A 23,159-nucleotide genomic window follows, 5' to 3' on the forward strand; every position below is an offset into this window, starting at 1 on the left:
AACAATAAATTCACCCTCCGATTCTTTTTTTTTTTCCATTGTGCTGAACCATTTACACAATTTCAGCATTTTCACTACAACATTTTATCTACCAGAGAATATCGACACTTTTGGTGGGACTTTTGCCATTTGTCGACAACGCCACAACCGCAAGCCGCTACATGGAACTTGCCAACATTCCCTGGGGTGACGAATGCATTCTGGAGACGATATGAAGAGGAAGAAGAATCAGCTCTAAAATGAGGTAAAGTGAAGCGAAAGAGGACTAACCAGGATGGATGAACAAACTGTTAGAAAACTGCAGTTGTTTGTTTACATCAGGGGAGTCAAACTCATGTTAGCTAAGGACAAATTTATTATGTTTAGATTGTGGACAGCTGCTTAATTCGTCCGATTTTACAATTATTTTTATTTTTTATTTTTTTTACTTCACAAAATCATCTCATGGGCCGGATTAAACCCCTTTGCGGGCCCAATCCGGCCCGCGGGCCGTATGTTTGACATGCCTGGTTTACATTCAAAGCAAATTTCATTTCCGTTATTATTCTTATGTATAACTCCAAAACCGTAGCCAAAATCTACACTGTACCCATCTTTCTTTTACAGAAACGTGCTATTTGTGTTGTTTTCGGTTGTGGATGCAGAGACCACACTAATCAATACTTATGCAACTATATAAATTAAAAAAAACAAAAAAACAAAAAACCTCTACAACCCAAAAGCAATCATCCACTCACTCCTTAACACAGTCACTGCCAGCCCAACAAAAAATGCATCATTTGACATATTTTTCCGTCAACGGCAGTGAATGAGTTAATAGTCTTCTGTTGATTCTGAACTATATGTATGAAGAATGCAGCCTGGTAGTAAGAAGCCCAAAGCAGACAGTTGTCTCATGTGTAGAGCTTAGGCGGGAGCCCCTAGAGCAGTGGTTGCACTCTCTCCCTCTGCACCCCCTTTTTTTTTCTTTCTTTGAGATGTGTTTGATATGCTGCACATGTCTTCGGGATCCTGCGTGTTTTCCCTGCAAACAAATTAGCTTGGTGGACCTGGACCTACCTCTGGCAGTTTTTCTGCTATGTGGCCCGCAGCCACTGAGTCACCACTCACTCTCTGAAGCCCCTTCCTTCCTGTCTCTGCTCAGGGCCGAGCCCCCCCCCCCCCCCTCCTTCTCCCCCAGTGCAGGATGGGAGATAACCCCAACGTAATGGTCGGGCCCAGCGGCTGCGAGGCGATAAGGCCGGGCCTTGCCGCATTCGGAATTAAAAATGCAAGTGAAGCTTCAAAAACGCATCGACGTGTCTTTCGGCTGAATGTTGGTCAGCTGTAAATAAAGCTCCGCCCCTTTTGTGTACACAACAATGTGTGCAGTCGTGATATGTCGTCACAGTTTAAATTTTGAGGGTTTCCTGTAGATAGATAGATAGATAGACAGACGTACAGTCTGTCTGTCTGTCTATCATTTTTGATCAGTTAAAAACAATACATTTTATATTCAGTATGCAACTAAATTTCTGTGTCCTAAAAACACAGCATTTCCCCCCTTACCAGAATGGTTTGACCCATTTGCCATATGCCACCTAGAATCACCTGCCAATCACTTGAAAACTTTATTTAAAATTCAGTTCATTATTGTTGAGAACAGAGCTTTACTATGAGCCCAAAAGATGACACTTACGCTGATAATAATCTGTCTGTGCACAAATCTTTATTTATAATTAAATTATTTATTTATTCTTGTTTTTTTTTTGTGATATATTTTTATTTCCAAATAATTTAAGAGACCACATATAGATAGAGTTCCAACGTTTAATAATAAATCAGACAATGATGGCTCAGCACTCGGTTTAATGTTTGTTGTTGTTGTTGTTTTTTCTTCAATCAGAAACATTATTATTATTATTATTATTATTATTATTAATCTTATTAACTGCGATTGGCTGGCAACCAGTTCAGGGTGTACCCCGCCTACTGCCCAGAGTCAGCTGAGATAGGCTCCAGCACCACCCCCAGCGACCCTTGTGAAGAAATAAGCGGTCAAGAAAATGGATGGATGGACTTATTCTTTACATTTCGCACCATAATGCCTTGATTTCATTCAACTCTGCACCGGATGCGGCGAAGCAGCCCCCAGACATAACTGAGCCTCCTCCACATTTTCACTTTAGGGCTCGGCTCTCTTCTTCTTCCATTCATCCCAAAGATCTTTCAAGTGGCTTAAGTACTTCCAAACAAAACTCATCTTGCTTTGTTCATTGTAAACAGTCAAACCAGAACAGAAAGAGCCTTCGCAAACTGTCCTTACATAAAAAATGAACATGAAAAGTGCTCTAAAATACATTAAGACTGCACTCCGAATGTTTAGATTTTGAGAGCAGGTGATTTCCAGTCCCGTTAGGCCAGCCCACTTTTGTCCCCCTTTCGTGTTTTTAGAGACGGAGCCGTCTGGGCTTCGATCAGCCTTGAGGTGTGGGCTGTGCCATTTTGACCTTTTCCCATCCGACGAGCCCTCCTGACCTTTGTGTTGTCCGTGCCTGGTTGGAGCTCGCGGGAGCAACTGCGCCCCTTCTGCCTTGTCGCTCGCTAAAGTGAATCGGTGGAGTCGCTGGGGGCAGAGCAGCTGAGGATTTGGTCTGGACTGATGTCTACTCATCTTGGGGTGGGTTTCTACAATAAACAAGGCAGAGGAACAGCAGCAATATGGGCAGAAACAGCATATTTTATTGGTGATTTGAATTATTTATTCAAACGGCTCTATTAATGTGGGTCTCCTGGCCAGGATGGCACTGGGCCCACTTCAATGTGATTGGAGCCCCAAGTGACAAATGATTGACATATCACGGCACCTGCGCAGTGGCGCCACACGTCTTGCAACGCAGTCTGCCAGCCATGTTTTTCCAATCAGATACCTACTAATTGTAATGCCCCTCCTACGCAGTAGCTGGCGCTATTAACCACAAAATGTTGTAATCCACCATGCTAGGAGTCTGGGGAAGAAGAATCTCCCGAGTCCAATCAAGATGTTTTTGATGTCGTTTCCCCGTCAGACGTGAGTGACAGTTTAAAATAACTTTTATACTCATATAGATTGTTATGGATGGACATCAATAAGTTAACGTTGTTTTGTACAAACTAAAAATAAATACATGAGCTGAAAAATTACGAACGGCGACGTGAAACAGGAAACAGAAGTACCGAGCGGCGTTCCAAATTAAAAGCATAAATTTCAAAATAATATATTTAAACACCACAGAAAACAGCTTGAAGAATATTTAACACTATATGCCCGGTTTTTCATCTAGAAGTGGGGGATTTAATAACATTAATAACATTATGTGGCTGTAAATAAAGTAGTAGTAGGAGTAACATAGTTATTTATTTATTTTTTCAGGTGTGGAACATGAAATAAAGGGACAAAATATGACTTAAATTGTTCCTTAAACGAATTAAACTAAACAAGTGTATGCTTCCAAATGCCATTCATATCAAACACTTATGTTAATTTTCATAAACTTTGAATGGTTTTGTACATTTTGTACATTGTTGATAAGCAGGACATTATGTGTCAAAAAATCTCCTGCGTGCTTAATAATAGTTCAACATTTAGAGACTCCGATTGATTTTATTTTTGTATTTTTTTTTTAATGAAATCAAGTATTTGGCATAATCTTTTTGGATACCCTGAAGCATCCTTGTGACACCGTCATCCGTCTCAGTTGCTATCTGATCTGATATCATTATTTACATCCCCTCAAGCTGAATTCTTAAACTGAAGGAAAACAACGTACATTTCGCTCGCACGGTTCGATCTTGCTACACAACAGAATTGACCATACAGCGAGGCCAGATCTGTGCGGTGGCGCAGCTCTTATTTATAGTCTTCATGGGTCTTGGTAATCACCACATTGCCTTTTGGTTCCGTCTGTGAATCAGCTCTCTCCAGCCCAGTGGCCAGCAGGCCTCTGGAAGAGGAATGCTAAATACATAGGAGCAGACGGCATGCGCCATTGTAGAGCGAACCGCAGAGCTGGCAGCCATTTGCGGTCCACATTGCGACTGCAAGTCGTTTGTGTGACACTTGGATGATCTCAAGGTATTTGAGAAACATCAGTAAGAACCAGAAATGTGTGAATGCCGAGGGAGGGGGAAAAAAATGAAGTGAGACATATTTATCTTTTAGCACTCTCTTTTCTTTCCATTTATCCCTTCTCAAACCTCATTCTGCATTCCCAACAATATGCCCATCACTATACAAACAACTACAGAGAGAGTTCATCAAAATCTCATGTTGTGTAGAAAAACTGTTTCCGTATAAAAAAAAAAGAAAAAAGCCCAACATTCTGCCAGACCACGAAGGTCAGCGGGAGAAAAAATGGAAAGGGAAAAAGAAAAAAGAAAAAAGTGAAGAGTAATGCAGGATTGTTATAAGAATAAGATCACATATTTTTCTGTGGGGGGGGTCATATATCATATCATTCCATTTAGAGGTGTATATGGGAAATAAAAACAAAAACTTTGCATTTCTTTTTTTTAACTTTGCATTTCTAACAACTAACTGATGATCAAATATCAAATTATCAATAAATTTTAGGGATGTTTGATACCAATTTTGTCAGACTGATACTAGTAGCCTACTAAACTCTTTAACTCATTTGCTCCCAATAACGTGTAAATACGTTTTTTTTATGTTTTAAGTGTCCCAAAGACGTATTTATACGTTTTTTGTTTTTTTGTTTTTATGCCAGAGCATACAAAAGGCTTTGATGCAGCCTCTCAACTGCAAAGAACGGTTGCAGAAATGTTAGTTATTACACAAACGGCCAGCAGGTGGCAGCAGAGCAAAGGAGATCAACCAGGGCCATCTAGAAAAAAAAGCTCAATTACTTTTAAATAGATTTGTGAAAACTGATGAAACTTAGCTCTCTTCTAATGCTAATTGCTGCAAAACGGAAACAGATAGAAACATACTTTTTTTTCCTGATGAAATAAGAGACTTTAATCTTTCTTTTGATAGGTTCCCTGCTTTTATAGCAATAGAACACAATATTCTGTGGGCCTTACAAAATCAGTCAAAATCCAGTAAAAGAGCCGGGATTGCGAAATGTGGAAATGGCGGCGAGTGAATGAGTTAAAGACTGTGTGGCTCTTTTTCTGCGCTGAATTTAACGGGAGTGAGAGGAGCCTCTTGATTGGCCGAGAGTCAGCTGCGTTCCCTCCCACAACGGCACACTATGGCTCACTCACTTGTACCTGCGCTAGTCTTGGAAAAATATTTGCAAACGTCTGCTTTTACTTTGGTAAACGATGATCAACATTTTTTACTCGTTTTGATACTGATGTTGCAAACCATATAGTAACCAAATCATAATGAATTTCTTTGAGCATTTTCCTGCATTGACAATTACGTGTAATTAATCTGTTTCATGTAAATTTCTGTCAAATGAAACGGAAGCCAATCTGATGTCATGTAAGAGGCCCCGCAGTGGGTGGACAAGGTCTCTTCCTCAATGATGTCATGCCACCGCAGCAGCAGTGTCCTGATGATAAGCAGAGTGCAACTTCGTATCCACAAATGTTTGCCTTCTCTTATCGCAGTCATCCGCTCCATTTAAAGACAGGAGAAATATGGAAATGGAACAGATACCTTATTGTCTTCTGGTTATACTGTGGATGAACGTGCCGCTTAACGGGACTGCATTCCAAGCTGTTTTCATGTGAACTTGGGTAAACACCGACCATATCCGCTCTCCCTCATTGATCGGGCCGGACAATTTATTAAGCCATTGTGACAGTTTCCTGTGCTGCCACGGTCGACAGGGGAAACTGAGAGGTATGCAGATAACGTGCTCAGAAACATGGTGCACAATGCCCATTGTCTTTTAATTGCAGGTCAGACTGCTACCTTTCCAATGTTTTTCACATACCTTTTAGCGTGCGTGTGTGTTTGCTTGTTTTTGCGCATACAGTCTGAACAGTCTTATTTCCTCAGCAGTGAGTAATCACGCAAACGTCTGAAAAAATGACAAGTTCAAGGCCAAAACTGTTCGGAAAAGGAAAAGAAACAGCCTATTCCGTGACTAAGCGATCACACTTTTCACAATTGCTTGGCACCTACAAACTGTAGCCAGACTGAAATGTGCTGTTTGTTGACATTTTACTGTACAGTCTTCTGGGCCACTTCAGTAGGTTCAGCTCACGGTCAGTTCCGCACACTCTATGGGAGAGAAAATTACAAGAAAATTGTCTTGCTTCGCTTTCCTTTTGATTAAAACTAATCGAGGATGAATGACTTCAGACCTGTTCCTTCTTTCTACAACTTTGGTTTGGTTTGTCTTGAGTGTCTTTGAGTTTCAGGGCCTGTTTACACCGATATGACTCTTGAAGTTCTCCTTTTCAAAGTCTTAGAACTTCTTCCCAGGAGTCTCATCACACTACTGTCTACTATTGAGAATGTATGTCTTTGAAAGAGTGCATATCAAAATAATTCTCTTTAATGGAGCTGCTCAACACACACGGGTCATTCCGCATATCTGCATAAGAACGTGATGAATTTTAAACAGTAAGGTAGCAGCACCATCTAGTGGACACTACGAGAGAGTCAAATTGTCGTCCACTTCAGGAGGAACATTTTTAACATCGCCATAATGGTCAACCCCAAGGGCCATTTTTTTTCTCATTTAGGGGTCATTGCTGCTTCTGTTCTTGTTCTTAACACTCAGCACGAAGTGGATTTATCAAGGGAAGGGATTTTCAGTTTGATGTGTGTCAGCAGAAATTTAAAGGGTCTCATTTAGATAAGAAAGACAAGATGTGATGATGGTGTAGAAAAGAATGGGCGATTATCAGACTGTGGTGTCAGCGTATAACCAGTGGAGAGTAATTAGGTTTAATTGGCTTTTTGAATGGATGGAGAAAAAAAAACATACATCCTTGGTAGATTCTCATATGAGGTGTAATGTGTATTTTTTTTCTTCCATGCTTTAAAACAACGTGAAAGACATAAAAAAACACTCAAACGTTTTTATTGATCAAATTATTGAAAATGCAAAATAATATTTCAACATATATTGTTTCAAAGATTTCCAGAATGTAAGTCAACATAGTGAAATGTTTCCATCATGATGATGTAGGTAGAAAAAAACAAAAACATTGTCATGTCCTAAATCCATTGCCACAGTAGCTTTTAATTAAATTAACAAGAGCATTAACGGCATATCTGCTTTTGTCCAGCATTATATATTCTGCGCGATGTTAATCTCTGCCGTGCGTTCTGGTGTAGGACCTTGCGGGGAAGTATCTACTGGGAATACACAAGAAAGAAAGAAACACACGGTGGTCAGAAAAGGCAACAAATTACATGTCGTGTGAACGAAGCAGCCCAGTTGGGACGTCTCCCCCAACCCTCGCGCGCGGCAAACAATGGAATTGATCGGAATGTTGTCAATGCATAAGTTGACAATGAGACGTTTATCTGGTTTTTAATCCATTTCTGACTTGCACATGTTGTCGAACTAGACTGCCAATTGTTGGGGCCATGAAGGAATTTTATTGTGACATTATGTCAACTGAATCAAAAGTTACTGCTCTACAAGTGTAAACCCAGAAGATTTAGACAGTTATTGATGATTTTATCTGTAAATATAAACCTAATTTTTAATAATTGGGTGAAACTCCTTTGATGTAACTGGCATTCGAAAGCCCAGGACCCATGTCATCATGAAATCTCCCATACAAACACAGAAGGGCCAAAAGATTCCTTGTTAAAATTAAACTGCACTAAAGAAAAACTAGCCACCAGAGGGTGCTACAACTGCACAAATAGAAATCATCCATCCATCCATCCATTTTCTTGACCGCTTATTCCTCACAAGGGTCACTGGGGGTGCTGGAGCCTATCTCAGCTGGCTGTGGGCAGTAGGCGGGGTACACGACTGGACTGGTTGCCAGCCAATCGCAGGAAAATAGAAGCCTTTTTTTTTCTTTTTTTTTATAACAGATATGCTGCTTTTAATATCGTGACATGACAACAACGATATATTGTGGCAGTTTTCATATCGCGATATCACGATATTGCCGTTATCGTGACGTCCCTACCACTCCAGTCCTTAAGGCTTTAACACTGGCTCCCAGTCAGCTGTAGAATCGATTTCAAAATTCTGCTAGTGGTTTATAAATCACTTAATGGTTTGGGTCCTGATCCTGAATATATTTTTAAAAAAAATTCAGATTGAGTACAAACCCAGCAGGGCTCTGAGATCTTGAGTCTTGGGCCAACTAGTGGAACTCAGAGTTTGAAGTAAACATGGTGAAGCTGTATTTAAGCTGTTATGCTGCACAGAAATGGAATAAGCTGCCAACAGAAGTGAAACTCAGCCCCCAGTGTAAATGCTTTTAAATCCTGGTTAAAAACATGCCCCCCCCCCCCCCCTTCAACATTTTTAAATCATGCTTTTTTCTTTGCATTATTTTACTACTAGTAAACTACTACTAGTGTGTTAAATTGTCTTGTGAGGACAAAGCACGTACTTGAGTAAATGCTAATTTTCATCGTAGTGATTGTAGTAGTTGTAGTAGTAGTAGATGTTGTTGTTGTTGTTGTAATAGTACTAGTAGAAGTACTAGTAATGGTATTACGGTAAAAATTAAAATCTTAAAAAAAATGTTCAAATACTTCTGGACATAACAATGCAATACATACCTTCAACTAGCTGCCGAGCTGCCATTCTATCATCACTGATGTACAGAGCAGTCATGAGGAAGAAAATCCCTCCAATGATACCAACGAAAGGGCAAATCAAGAAGCTGTACTGAAGACTCGGAAAGCTCCAGTCAGCGGATGGAGGCTTGGATTTCTGTATTGCGTCGGATATCTACAGTGTGAAAGACAGCCGTTAGCAGTGGAGGTGACCGAAGCTAGCATACGTAGCGCTGAGGAAATTCAGTCTTACTACTCACGATTCCTATTAGATAAGGACTTCCGGCATCCCCCAGAAGGTGGCAGACTGTTATCTGGAGGGCCTCAGCTGTGGCTCTTCTGGTGGGCACAACGACATACTACGGCAAAGGGAAAACGCAATATGACGTGACGTGATTTTCATTGTGTCATTGTGTTTGTACCTGTCGCACTTACAAGTAGCATGTCAGCCAGGAGGGACCAGTTCAGTGATAACAGGACCTCAGCTGTGAAAACAAAGACCTGGGAAAAGGATATAATGTACATTTTACAAAAAGTACTTCACTTGTTTGTTTTTAATGATGACTGTGTGTCTGTGGGAGTTTGTGGCCATTAATCGGGAAGATTGAGGTCAGTTGTCAGACAAGTGTGCTCACAATCATTTTTGTACTTCATGCAAATGGTGTGATGGGGCTGATGTCATAATTTTGTGTGATCCAGTTGAGTTTTACACCACAATAATCCATCCAATGGCTCTTGGTTTGTACGGTTTTCCCGATATTGTACATTCCGAGAGACTCGTATCCATACCAGGGGAAATGACTACAAACCGAATTCCTGCTTACATAAGTGGCCGGAATGCTTGCCGTAGCGATGAAGATGCTGATGAAGAGGCATGGGACAGATCCAAGCATGCCCCCAGCACAGATGAGTGGATCTGCATTGGGCACTTTGTCCCGCAACCATCTGGCCAAACCTGTGCCGACGCACACTCCCAGAATGCCAGACACCACCGTGATGGCGCCAAAGATAAAACTGTACTGGGAGTAGAGGAAGACAGTGATGTAAAAATAAAAAAAAAATAAAAATAAAAAAAAAAGAAGCTGCAGGTATTCGGAATTGTAAGCTAATAAGCAGAGAGTGATTCACACTGCACCTGTCGATGGAGTTGCAGGATCCTGTAGTGCATGGCGGTCGAAGGCCCCGAGACACCTGAGCTCTGAACAGAAAGGTGGGCATCCAGAAAGCTAAGGCTCCAGTAAGGAAGGCCATTGCTGTCACTCCCAGAGATGACCATACATAACTTTTACTTGGGAGAAAGTGGGGAGGGGGACAATAGATAAAAAAAAAAAAAAAAAGCCTTCAGGATTTTTCTTTACGATAAGTGTCGCATTTCAAATTTCCTACTTTTTCAGGAGATACTTGATGTCCTCCAGGTAAGAGCTCCGGTTGTTACCATCATGATGGTTGTTTCCTGCAACACCCCTGGGGGGGTTTGGGCATAAGAGCACCACTAAAATCAGCCCAACAAGACCGAAAATGGGAGTTATCTGTCAACACAGACAAAGGCAAGGTAAATCGTCATAGTCGGTGCTATATTAAAGACCCAGTGTGCAGTCCTGAGCGCCATCCGGTGGTTAAAGAATAACACGAGACGTACGCAAGAGCATGCACACTATGGCGGCTCAGAGAGACCACATTTCACAAGCCTACCACCAATTTTTATATTGCGTGAGCGACGTGGCGGCCGTTGTCAAGCCCAGCTAGCAACGCCAAAAGCGGCTAGCGGCGGGTTAGTCAGAGCCTTATGCTGCGTTCACACCAAAAGTGGGGGGAGGCGGTTCAGCGGCACTTTTGCATTGTAGCAATGGACGTTTTTTTAAATTAATAAATTATTAGTTCACCACTGGATGGCGCTAGGGATCACTGAATGTCCCTTTAATGTTTTCCGTTTGTGTTTCGTATGGAAGCCCAAAAGTGTCAAAATTCAATAAATAAAAAGAACTTTTTGAAATAACTATCCTTTTGATAAATAACAGGCAAATATGTAATATGGCCATTAAATTCATTAGTATTATTATGAAAAGTGTTCATACTGTTCTTTAATATGTGAAAAATATTTTATTTTGATTAAATATTTCATAATGATTATTTTAACGTCATACTTTTTAAAAATAATGACATTTAATTTATTTTTCAAAGTTTTATAATATATAAATAATATATAAATAAAATATATAAATAAAATATTTGTTATATATTTTATACACTTTTCATAGTAATGCTAACACCTCGTTTTAAAATGTAATGGCCATATTACATAATTGTCTGTTAATTATCGACAGGATAGTTATTTCAAAATGACCTTTTTATGTATTGAATTTTGACACTTTTGGGCTTCCATAGTTTGGAAGTGCGTTCTCACCCTGAGAGACCAGTGCCAGTCACCAGTAGCGCTCGCTAATGATGACCCTGTTATATAGCCAAGGCCACTAAGGACACACAGAAGTCATTATCAGGGGGTTTACGCTGACGGTGGAAAAATCCCAACTCAAATCCTATTACACATCATGGACACAAAATGTCTGACCTTCCGACAGGGATGAAGATGTAGAAAGCAGCAATCATGACGGTCCGTTGCCCCCCAGTGAAAAGATCCCCGATAATGGTGGGGGCGATGGTCGAGTAACTCGCCTCACCAATCCCGACCAGGCCTCGTAACAGCACCAGAAGCCAAAAATACTTGACAGATGAGGCCAACGTAGAAGCACATGATGAGTACATAGTGCAGTATGTTGTTACATAGCAATGTGTATCAATTTGTTTCGACAAATTCCCTTTTAAGTCATTCGCTGCCATTGACGACAAAAGACGTCAAATGATGCATTTTTGCTAGGTTGGCAGTGAATGTGTTAAAAAAATAAACACAAGTGTTTCCTCAAGCCTCTTCATCTATTTTGCACATACCGACTTAGTAACAAAAGAGCTGCCGGTCGCGGTCAGCAGCCACACAGTCAAGCCCACAGCCATGATGTGTACACGGTTGTAGCGGTCGCCAAGGTAACCAAAAAGAGGGGCCGTCAGTAGGAAGCTGCAGATAAAAACTGTGAGTGTTTTAGTATATCATGTTAATGAAGTTTTGAACACAAAAATCCAGACCAGAAACATGTTATAATCATACCTTGAGAATTTTGCTTATTATACTTCTTTACTTATTACCATACTTTTTATCACATTTTTGTCCGATAAGTGTGCTTATTCCCAGGCAAACATGGGAAGGCCTTTGCTTAGATTCAAATCCAGAATCTGTCAACTGCAAGGCAAACATGCTAACCACGACATGCTGCCTCATTATTTTCATAATACATACATCGCTTTATTTTCCCCTTCATTTATGCGTCACTTTTCATTATTATCAGTACAATTAAACGTTTCTGGCGGTCAAAGAGGTAATGAAGTTATTGCTGTTATTTGTTTTGGTGGGGAGTCGGGTGATAGTCGGGGTGGATTCAGGCCTTCCTGTGTGGAGTTTTTTTTTTGCACACCACTCTAATGTGATGTCATTTTATGATTCTAGTATCTTTAAGGCTGTGAAACGGTCACCGTAGCCCATGTTGGTGCAATCGCAAACTGTATGTTCTGAAACTGCATTGCAGAACTTCCTCGTGAAGCAATGGAGGATGGAGTGAGCCTCTTTCAAAACACGCACTCGGAGGTCATCATTTTACCTGTCTGCAGGAGCCCAGCTGTACTGTCATGTATGTCAAAGAATGTCTGCACGTTGAGAAGTACGCCTAGAAACCATAAAAAAAAAAGCTCATTGAGAACATTGGCTACAAGTTTGTGAGAAGGCAGCATTGTCCCGTGCGCAGAAAACCTGCAATCGTGTATCGCTCCATGTAGTTGAGTAAGTTGACGTAGCAGAGCACAGCCACGGCGATGTGGGCTCGTCGACGCGATATCGCAGGCCTCTCCTCCAGTTTGGGTGTGAGTGAAGAAAGGCTGTCGACAAACGAGCCGTAGCGCAGACCAGAGGTGGAACCGAGACTCCGCCGAGGTAGCGGCCCATCTCGGCGGAACGTGACCGATCCTTTCGGCTCCATCGCGAGCAGGTCCCTGTAACCTCGTTTCAGAAGAATCAAACGGCTCTTTCAGCAAACACGCAGAACTTGTTTGAGTGGTGAAAACTAATACATGGGCTTGACTGTTTTTTAACACATGACAGTATTACAAATATTTTAATTAGTGTGGCTCGTAGGGGTGTTAAAAAAAAATCGATTCGGCGATATATCGCGATACTACATCGCGCGATTCTCGAATCGATTCAATAATCGGCAGAATCGATTTTTTTTTTTTTTTTTTTTTTTTTAGGATTCACACCTTGAGCATGGAAGAATGTTATATGAACGGAACATTAAGCCTTAATATTTTATTTTAATGCTGTTTAAACATGAAACAGATTACAACCTCTATAAGACTGAAATTTCAGATAAATAAATAATACATTTTCATATAAATCTTACACTGTACAAGCTTACTGATTAGTATTTTCTAAATTTGAATGAAAAAAATCGCAAGAATCGACTTATAAATTCGTATCGGGATTAATCGGTATCGAATCGAATCGTGACCTGTGAATCGTGATACGAATCGAATCGTCAGGTACTAGGCAATTCACACCCCTAGTGGCTCGTCTTGTTTCCCGTGGAAGTTATTGACATTTGTCTAACTCTACTTAGCCAAAGTATTCAGCATTTACTAACGCTTGGTTGACAGTTACACAAGTGTGGTGAAACAAAGTCACAGAAAAAAAAAAAAAAGAGAAGAGGGTTTTGAGAAAATTTCACAACATAAACAAATACAAAGCTATTCTATTCTTCTATTCGGAAAATGGGGAATTTTGGTACCATAGCAGCACCATTTTTACCCGGTGAAAGAAGTTAGTCACCTCTCAGGTAACTTCAACATCATTGAAAACCTTTTAAAATCATGAACATACTTGTTGATGAGCTTGTTCACTCCATGGTAGCAGTAGTCAGATGACAGTGGAGCGCCCTGTTTGTCTCTGCATGAGGAAGCCAAATGATTATATTGAGTTAGTATAGTGAGGGACAGCCCATTTTTTTTGTTGGGGGGGGGCGGAATGATTTCGGACTGTTCTTCTCTGTCTTGCAATGATGTAACTACACGGCTATCACTTTCATTTCCTCCCCATTTCTTTCTTGTGAAGCAATATAAAGGAGGAATTAAAATTGGTTAACCATTACCTTATGTGGGTTTGTTTATCTGCAACACATGTTTTTCAGTTTATCCATAAATGACCACCAGGACATTTCATTTTCACCATAAAGGTTTTAAAGGCATTGGAAATCTTTACAGGTCAAAACCTAAAGATCAATGTAAACAATCAATAATATATCATAGTTTGTAGTTTGAAGCAAACACGGCTCCAATAACGTGTGGCTGTCAAGGTGATGAGGGCATAAATAAATGAATGCGTTGTAAACACCACACAATGTTTTGAGGCCATGTGCACGCTTAAATAATCACCGGTCAATCACAACACAATCAGTTATCCAAGATTAATATTGAAACTATCAAATTAGTCTTACATTTGGACCTCATGAGTTATTTGTTAAATGTGTTTTTAGGTCATTGAAGTGAATCATTAGCTCACATATTCACAGACGTTTCATCTCTGCAGGCTGGGAGCTCACAAATGTCTTTAGATGGGTTGTAAACAATGGTGGGAAGTACAAACACTGTTAATGTTAATTCTGATGATGTTTTTTTTTTTTTTTTTTTTTTACTCCCTACATTTGCAAACAAATGTGTACTTTCAACTACCTACTTTGTCAAAATGGGCACATCACTTTAACAACCTCCCAGGATGGCAACGCAACATAAAAGACATCAGTAGAGAGGGCTACATTCAACAGTGTTTGAGATCTTGATTGAATGATTGATTGAATCAGATCTTGAGGTCTTACAAGGCAGAAAAAAAAAAAGGAAAAAAACAGGCAGCAGCGTGATGGAAGAGTGGCACAACAGATTCAGAGCAGCAAGGTATTCCCCATATCTGATATAATTTGAGAACTTTTTTTATGCTGTTGGTAAATGTGTTGTGGTAAAAACTTCTCAGTATAAACATTATCAGTGACTAAAATTGGTAAACTATTTTGTGTGCAGGGTATTTTATTTTTCAGTGTGCCAAGTTATCAAAATGGTAGACTATTAATTTTTCGTTTAGCACAATTCAGTTTTCTTTTCTGTTTGAGTACTCTAAACATAACATTAATGTGTTGTTGTAGCATAAAACAAAAGTTTTAATGTTGGCCTTCATTTTGACAATGTGACCATTGATCCAACAAATGTCACGTGGCTAATTGTTTAGTGCAAGATAAATCCTCGACGAACGTATGATATAAAAGGGCATATTGACATACATTGCTAGTTTTTGATTGGTGTTTTCACATTTTCACAACAGCTACAGAAGTTAGAGTAAAAGGTGTAAATTTCACAATAAATATAAAGTTTAAGGATAAGTTAAGTTAAACAAGTATGAAATAAAAATCTATTTAGTGAAAATATATTAAAAGTTTTGATTCCATCCAATCACACCCCCCCCCACCCCCCTCCCGCTCTATCAGTGTGGGGTCTCTCACAGTTTTAAAGTCTTTGTGTGATCAATTTGAAAACTCCTGTTAAAAAAAGATAAATAAAAAAAATAGTCACATTTTTAGTGTGGACTGTCTAATTGTCAGATGTTGCCATCTAGTGTTGAATGTGAATATTACATTACCAATTGTCCAAACCCTCAACTCATTGCATACTAAATGATACGGATGGTCTTACGTCCAGTTTCAGATCTCACAGATAATGTTTCACACGTATTCAAATGAAACAAAATGAAACAACAGGTGTTAGTTGGACAATATCGTCCAGCCGCGGCCATTCGACCATAGTAACTGTACAGTATTTGAAACTGAAACGCAAGTATTTTCCGGAAGATGGCAGCAACGTACCGATGAGGATACCAGCTGCCAGGAAACCAAAGAAGAAGAATCGGTACCAGTCCTCCTCGGCAGAGGGAACTGCAGCAAAGGGCGACGAAGAAGAAGAAGAGATGTCGAGAATGCTAAACGGAAAATAGAGGAGACGGCGGACTGTGCAGCAAATGAGAATATAACGCTGTTACCTCGGCATATTACTGTTTACAATAACTGCATCACATTGGCTAAACTATGACAGAGCCTCAATCAGCGCTGTTACTCAGGAGACAGCTCGCAGGTAATAAAACATTTGGCGTTAGCGGACACTTGCCTGCCTTGCTAATGAACGTTTAGCTGGGGAGTCGAGCGATGGTACGGGCGCAAAACAGTTTGCGCGAATGTTCCACACTAACGCGAATGTCCCATTACGAATGGAGCGAACTGAGGGAGGATTGTCGAAGAGGCGATTGTTGACAGACGCGATATTGTTTTGAAACCGTCGCCTCCTGTGTGTGGAGGAGAGTCGGAGACACCGCTATCGTGATTGCATACAGATAAGTTGTACGTTCGCTGTTAGATATGAGGGGCCGTCAGGAAGGTACTGTAATTCCGGATTACCTTTTACACACCATTAAAACACTATTAAAGACATCAGTGAAACGCTCCGAGTTACTTTACTTATAGTACGCTGCCACCCACACTACTGAAACGCTCCCACTCACTACTGAAACATCAGTGCAGTAATCCCTCGTTTATCAAGGAGGGTCCCATACCAACCTAACCTGGCAATAGCCAGATTGATGTTGTGATTCACTCAATGGAGTATTCCACAATATCAATCTGGGACTGCTCCACTGTGATTTGCTCGGGAAAGGCGACACGTTCTGTACAATACTTCGATCTGATTCGATGATGTCGATGCGCATGTTGTACACGTTTGTTTTGACCAATCACGGAAACGGTATAAATGTCGTCTTCGTTCTGCACGAACATCTTTCGCGGCTACAAATGCATGCAGCGCCTCTCGCTGTTCGACATTCAACAAGAAAGCAGGGAGTAATTCTGCGAGAACGGAATTAAATGCAGCATCCATTCGTCCATGTTAGGTTTGATTGTTTGTTTTCACCGGCGCCCTCGCTTCGTGGTTTCATCACAGCTGCATAACACGCCCCAAACGCAATTGTCGCTCTGCGATTGGTCGGAACCACCAGCGGTTCGGATCGGTGTAAATCAACGGGCTCGGTACAAGATGTATTCTCCGGAGTTTGTGAACTCACAAATATCGCGGGAATTCATCTTGCAGAGCAAGGTTAAGAAGAAACCGCAGTAGACGAAATCAGCGACCAATTATTTATGAAGGTGTTCTTACAGTAAGAATATTTCACTTGTGTATAGGGATGTGCATCTCTCCAATAAAATATGATTCAAGTATAGCGATTTGGTTCAATTTACTGGGGTTACAGTTGGATTCAATATGGTACAGTTCAGTACGAGATGGCATAATGAGTTGTCATTTTACTATTTGTGAATGAACTTGTCAGTACTGTAAATGTGTCATTTCCTTCAACGATGTATCGCTCAAATACAAGATAACTCTTAAGTCTGTCGATATGTTTTAAAGCGGAACGATTCAATTTCGATACACATTAGCATTTTGATGTTTACATTATCTGACATGCGCTTCGATGCGGTGTTGACAAGCTCTGTTTTACTATAGCACGCAGTCATTCTGCAGTCCTTGACTGATTTTCTCTTCAAAGGAGTTTGCGATGCTAAATCGATAGGCTAACGTTGCTGCTGTTTCTCTTCGAACTGCTAAGTTAACAAATTGTGACTTACTGAAATAACTTTTGGGCCATTTGTTCAGCAGTACTTAGCGGGTTTTCTGTGAGTAAATGATGTATGGACTCACCCCCAGTAGAAATTTGACACTGCATTTTAAACATCACTAATTTAGGCCCTCGGAACAAAATCGATGCCGAGTATCCGCTTACAAAAGAGATGCCTGCTATGAACGACTGTGACATGTGCCAGATCAAGTACACCAGATTGGAATTTTATTACAGATGGAGAGTATTTCCCTCGTTCAAATTGCTTCATTATTGTGTTGATTTGTAATATCAGTCCCAAGATATTCTTAACAGTTTCGCGAGGCTCTGATGAGTTTTGCACATTTACTACTGTCACGTTTTATTGTTGTGCAACGATGATAATGCAAGCATAATACAGTTAGTAGGCCCCAGATAATTATGTGGCGTGTGGTTGCTGCAATATGCTGATCTTAATGCGACCACCTAGTAGGAAAATTCCTCAGACAAGATTGTGTTACTAAGACCAAGACAAAAATCAAATATACGAGAGACAACATGGTATGACCTAACTTGATTTTTTTTTTTTTTTTGTTGTTGCTCCAGAGCTCAATAAAAACCCTGTAGAAGGATTCTCAGCTGGCCTGATTGAGGATAATGATCTATACAGATGGGAAGTTCTTATCATTGGTCCACCAGACACTCTTTAGTAAGTCATCACCTTTTGCATGTTATATTCTTATCAGTTATTCAGGTCAGGTTTGAATGTTTTGAAATCTATAGTAATTTTTCTATTTGGCTTTTTTTTTTTTTTTTTTGGTGTGTGTTCACAGTGAAGGTGGTGTGTTTAAAGCTCATCTGACATTTCCCAAAGACTACCCTCTCAGGCCACCTAAAATGAAATTTATCACAGATATTTGGCACCCTAATGGTAGGTACAGCCTAGAGATTAGTGTTGTTCCGAATTCCGATACCCAGCTTTGCAGTATCGGCCGATACCGATACCATACCGATACTGAAGGTTTTTCTTTTTTTCCTCGACATGAAAAAGCTGTCCTGCTATTGGTTCAGAGCATTCAAGGGCCAATAGGATATCTTAGATCGGCATGCAGCGAAACATGTCACACATCAGTGAATGTCGTGCACGAGCAAGACACAAGATGCTGCATCCAAAATCCTATATTAGTGTCGGAAATAATGGTATCGGCATGTTACTTGTTAGTACTCACCGATACCGATACCACTGTTTGAATGCCGTATCGGGGCCTCTGCCGATACCAGTATCGGTATCGGAACAACACTACTAGAGATACACAATGTTTTTTGTTAAATTAAGTCTAAGATTGTTTAAAGATTAAAAAAATAAAAGGGCTAGACAACCCTCTGAAAAGAATCTTCCGAAAAAATTCTGAAATTCTGAAAAGATACGTAAATTTTTGATATGTGGCAATATGCTGGTACTGCGAGAAAAGTTGTTGACTGCATTTGTTTTGAAGAATGGCCTGTCGTGTAATAATAATTGCGTTTGTTTTGTGTTGCAGTTGACAAGAATGGAGACGTATGTATTTCTATTTTACACGAACCCGGAGAGGACAAGTATGGCTATGAAAAACCCGAAGAACGCTGGCTTCCCATCCATACAGTTGAAACTATCATGATTAGCGTTATCTCCATGCTGGCAGACCCAAATGGCGACTCGCCAGCCAACGTCGACGCAGCAGTAAGTTTTGCTTGTTAAAAAGAGAAGAAATGATGAATGTGAATATGATTTTTTTTTTCTCCCCCTTTTTTCTCCTCTGTAGAAAGAGTGGCGGGAGGACAGGCATGGAGCTTTTAAAAGAAAAGTTGCACGCTGTGTACGGAAAAGCCAAGAGACTGCGTTTGAGTGATATTTAGCAAGGATCTAGATTCATGTTTTCAGGGCAAGTATGCTGGATTCTGACCCCTTACGAGGACGCTGTTGATAATGTGTAAAAATTTATATTTCACTGGTGACCTCAAATTTGGCACATTTCAGATATTTTCACAAATGTACACTATACACTCTAAAACCAGTTGGGTCAAAGTCAAAAAGGAACCAACCCAATGTTTTGGTTTATATTTGGTTGGTTCAAATGAATAACCCACCAAAAAAACAAAAAAAAGATTTTTGGGAAAACTGACCAAAGGGATGTGCATGAAAAACAAACATTTGGGTAAAAAAATAACCCAAATTGGGTCAAAAACGAGCCGCTTTGATTGATTTATTTAAACCAAAAAGTTGTGTCAAATGAATAATCCCCAAAAACAACCCATTTTGGGGCGGATCGAACCAATATTTTAGGTTATCTGTTTACTTTATAAACCAAAACGTTGGTCAAATGAATAACCCACTAAACAACCTTTTTTTTTTCTTTTTTTTTCTTTTTTTTTGTTTTTTGGTGAGACCGGTTATGCATAAACCAAAATTTGGGTCAAAACAATAAATGAAAACCCATTTTTTTGGGTTGTAGAGATAGACCGATATGGTTTTTTTTGCTTTTTTTTCTTTCAGGGCCGATACTGATTATTATTAGTCAAGGACGCTGCTAACCGATATTTGGAGCCGATATTCATTTACAAAAGGGAAAAGATTGACATTAAAAATAAAAATTACAGCTTTTTTTTTTTTTTTTTTTAAACCACGTTTATTGAAAAACGTTTATGGTTCATAAAATATTGGAGTAAAAAAAATAAAATAAAAAATCTTAGTTAATAGACATCTTTGTTTTACAAATCTAAGAAAAAGTTCAGGAATCTCCCAGGGGCAGTAGCATGTCTTCAAAGTTAAATAAAAACTGTAGCAAATAGCTCCCTATTGTTTGCTAGAGTAAATAGTGTTTTTTTTTCTTTTTTTTCTTCCATTTCAAAATATCTGAAGTATTAAAATTGTACTTATCTGGTTTTAATTTCAAACAAAGACAGAAGGTGCAGAGAGTTCCTGGGGTCAGAAGCATCTATGAAAATTTAAATATTTATCCATCCATCCATTTTCTGAACCACTTGCTCCTCACAAGGGTTGCGGGGGTTGCTAGAACCTATCCCAGCTGTGTATGGGCAGTAGGCGGGGTACACCCTGAACTGGTTGCCAGCCAATTGCAGAATTTAAATAATTTGTTCCCTGATTTTTTGTATTATTTATTTATTTTTTCCCCCTGAACACTTTTTTTTTTTTTTTTTTTTTAAATGGATCTATTATCGGCCTTATGATTCTTCAAAATGGCTGATAATCAGCTGAGCCCTATTGTTTTTTGGGTTATTCATTTGACCCAACCTTTTGTTTTCAATGATTAACCAAGCATTTGGGTCCCTTTTTGATCCAATTTGTATTATTTTTGACCCAAGTTTTTTATATTTATTTTTTATTCATTCATCTTGGTCATTTCTTGTTCTATGTCGTGTGCTTTCCTCACAGGTCTCCAATTGAAACTCAACATGGCACTGTTTCCTGCACTCTTCCACCGTTTTGCCAGGCTCGGCCTCCTTTTATTTTGGCGGGAAGACTATGACTGGCTCCTCTAAGCTGCAATAGAACATTACAGTGACTACCACGGCTGACAGACAACCACCAAGCAAGTGCCAACTGAACATAAAAGAAAAAAAAAACGACCTAGAAGAAAAAAAAAAAAAACGACAACACTTTGCAAGTCAATGAACTGCTTCAACATTCAGGAAGATATTGTAAAGACATGTATATAGCACGGACTAAACCGGATAATATATAAGATCCCTCTCCATACATCATGCACTTAGGCTCAATGAATCGCGCTGGCTGTTTTTTTCTTCTTCTTCTTTTTTCTTCCCCCTTTCCCCCTGCTACAAGATTTGCACTGTTTTATTTTGTTTTAAGCAGGAGATCTTAAATTGAGGATTGCAAGGTTGTTGTGGAGAGCTTGATCGATTCAAGCATGATATGAATGTCAGAAGTTTTGTCATTTCTAGGCTATTTCATATTTGGTGTTTGTCATGGATTCTCACAACAGTTTAACACCTTAACTTCAAATGTGATCCATAGTAATGTTGGGTTTTATTTAGCTATTAAAAGTCTGACCATCCCATTCCTTTGTCTACAAACAAAGCAACATAATCATTCATTTTGTGCACGTGCAATTTTATTTCGTCTTTTTGCAAAAGTGCCTCCAGATAAAAATGCTCGGCCACGTCATCCTGCATTGGAAAAAAATACTGTATATGAAAAATACTGTATATGCAGTGTATAAATTGGTCTGATTGCCAGCACACATGCAGTATAATAATGCTATTGTTCCCAATTTAAATGTAGCAATAAATATATGATGTGTACTCTTGTATACACACAGTAACAATTTAAGGTCCTCCAAAAATCTGCTTTTCCAGTAGCTGCTCAATTTTTTTTTGGTCAGTGTTGTCCGTATTAGGAATTATGCATGCTTATCTTTCTTTTTGTGTTTATTTTTTATTTTTTTGCAGTTTGTTTCTGGCAATGTTTGTCCACATAATGTACGTGCCCATATGGTTATGCTGTTCTCTCATGAAAATCCAACCATCGTTATTCTGCTCACGGAACAGTTGCCGTTTTTGGCTGATGTACAGAGACAAAATACTGATGTATATTTTTCATGTTATGAAACCTGTCACCTGTAGTGAGCTCTTCTATTATATTGTTTTTTGTTTTGTTTTTCCAATATATGCGTGTGGTAATTTCATTCTTTTGTGATGTGGGCCCTGCATAAAGCGCACGTCAGTCCTGATAAAAATTAATAACCATTTCACTTGAGACACCAACATGGCGGTATGTAATTTTGCGGGGAAAGTGGCTATAATTTCAAATATATATATACATTAGGTAAAACTCAACAATAATGGGTTTGGAATACAGACAATTTATTTTTCAGTGTTAAGTTATCCTCTTTTTTTTTTTTTTTTTTAAATTGATGGGTTTGATAAAGAAAGAAAGAAAGAAAGAAAGAGAAAGCGCCGCTTAGTCCAGGAATCGAACCGAGTCACCTGCTTTGAGAACTAACCTCATGGTGCAGTTATCGTTACCACTGAGTTAAAAACATTTGATTGATTTTATGACAAAGCCTGAAATTAACCCTGAAATTAGTAGGCTACTTCCACGGCTTGCTCAAGCACCGCCCTTCTTTGAACCAGACAACCTCAAATCCATTATTTAAAAAACAAACAAAAAAAACTTCATCGTTCTTTCATAAATAGTCAGCTGGATTAATGTGTTGTAATTAATTAATGTCTCAGTTTTAGTGCACCAAAACTGAATTATTTTTTCTTGACATACTTCCGCCCCCTCTTGGCCGTGTTGGTCTTATCGCGAGAACGCCGCCTGGTCACGAAGCCAACGCAGAGCAACATGGCGGAAGGTATGAGATTGAATTTTTTGGGGGTCTTCTTGTCTGTCCACTCCCTTTTATTTGCGTAGGCGTGTTACGATGTAGGGCTCGACCAACGTGGTCCCACGGGTTTTGATGTATATTTCAAGTTGTGTGGTCTTTTCGAATCAACACGACAGTGTTGTTGCCTTGTTCTGCTTGTGAGCAAGCTTTTATCAGCAGCTCTCGTTGATGTTGCTAGCAGATTTCCCCCCCGTTTCTATTTAACTGAACGAGCCAAGACTGACAGTCGCTTGTCGTGCTGCAACAGATGGATAGTGTGCTTGTGCAAAACATGTAC

The 23,159-nt window shown here is 39.6% G+C and overlaps 3 protein-coding genes and 1 long non-coding RNA gene across 7 annotated transcripts in view; 3 read left to right on the forward strand and 1 right to left on the reverse strand.

Annotated features, from left to right (window-relative positions):
• Positions 1 to 12,451, forward strand: LOC144006710 (uncharacterized). The gene is made up of 3 exons (XR_013279917.1): positions 1 to 244; positions 10,090 to 10,247; positions 12,331 to 12,451. It is a non-coding gene; the product is annotated as an uncharacterized LOC144006710 (long non-coding RNA).
• spns3 (SPNS lysolipid transporter 3, sphingosine-1-phosphate (putative)) overlaps positions 7,007 to 23,159 on the reverse strand; it is a 16,460-nt gene continuing 307 nt past the window's right edge. The window contains exons 2-14 of one of the 4 annotated variants that reach the window (XM_077505689.1): positions 13,674 to 13,739; positions 12,552 to 12,797; positions 12,403 to 12,468; positions 11,642 to 11,778; positions 11,265 to 11,416; positions 11,100 to 11,166; positions 10,082 to 10,224; positions 9,831 to 9,983; positions 9,520 to 9,709; positions 9,131 to 9,196; positions 8,956 to 9,054; positions 8,699 to 8,870; positions 7,007 to 7,300 (exon numbers count right to left, since the gene is read on the reverse strand). In XM_077505689.1, the coding sequence (XP_077361815.1) occupies positions 7,233 to 7,300; positions 8,699 to 8,870; positions 8,956 to 9,054; positions 9,131 to 9,196; positions 9,520 to 9,709; positions 9,831 to 9,983; positions 10,082 to 10,224; positions 11,100 to 11,166; positions 11,265 to 11,416; positions 11,642 to 11,778; positions 12,403 to 12,468; positions 12,552 to 12,777 (1,539 nt within the window). In that variant the 5' untranslated portion in view covers positions 12,778 to 12,797; positions 13,674 to 13,739 and the 3' untranslated portion in view covers positions 7,007 to 7,232. Of the gene's footprint in view, positions 7,301 to 8,698; positions 8,871 to 8,955; positions 9,055 to 9,130; positions 9,197 to 9,519; positions 9,710 to 9,830; positions 9,984 to 10,081; positions 10,225 to 11,099; positions 11,167 to 11,264; positions 11,417 to 11,641; positions 11,779 to 12,402; positions 12,469 to 12,551; positions 12,816 to 13,673; positions 13,740 to 23,159 lie in introns of those variants that run through there. The other 3 variants (XM_077505691.1, XM_077505690.1, XM_077505692.1) reach the window with 3 other exon arrangements.
• On the forward strand, positions 15,737 to 22,114 carry ube2g1a (ubiquitin-conjugating enzyme E2G 1a (UBC7 homolog, yeast)). Its single transcript, XM_077505694.1, has 6 exons — positions 15,737 to 15,964; positions 18,081 to 18,183; positions 18,308 to 18,405; positions 19,016 to 19,194; positions 19,277 to 19,396; positions 20,908 to 22,114. The coding sequence occupies exons 1-5, from the start codon at positions 15,919 to 15,921 to the stop codon at positions 19,361 to 19,363; spliced, it is 513 nt and encodes a 170-aa protein (XP_077361820.1). The 5' UTR covers positions 15,737 to 15,918; the 3' UTR covers positions 19,364 to 19,396; positions 20,908 to 22,114.
• ankfy1 (ankyrin repeat and FYVE domain containing 1) overlaps positions 22,279 to 23,159 on the forward strand; it is a 16,645-nt gene continuing 15,764 nt past the window's right edge. Inside the window, exon 1 of the mRNA XM_077505688.1 lies at positions 22,279 to 22,849. Within this exon, the coding sequence (XP_077361814.1) occupies positions 22,840 to 22,849 (10 nt within the window). The 5' untranslated portion in view covers positions 22,279 to 22,839. The remainder of the gene's footprint in view (positions 22,850 to 23,159) is intronic.

The sequence above is a fragment of the Festucalex cinctus genome, chromosome 18 (assembly GCF_051991245.1).
Source record: "Festucalex cinctus isolate MCC-2025b chromosome 18, RoL_Fcin_1.0, whole genome shotgun sequence".
Classification (NCBI taxonomy): Eukaryota; Metazoa; Chordata; class Actinopteri; order Syngnathiformes; family Syngnathidae; genus Festucalex; species Festucalex cinctus.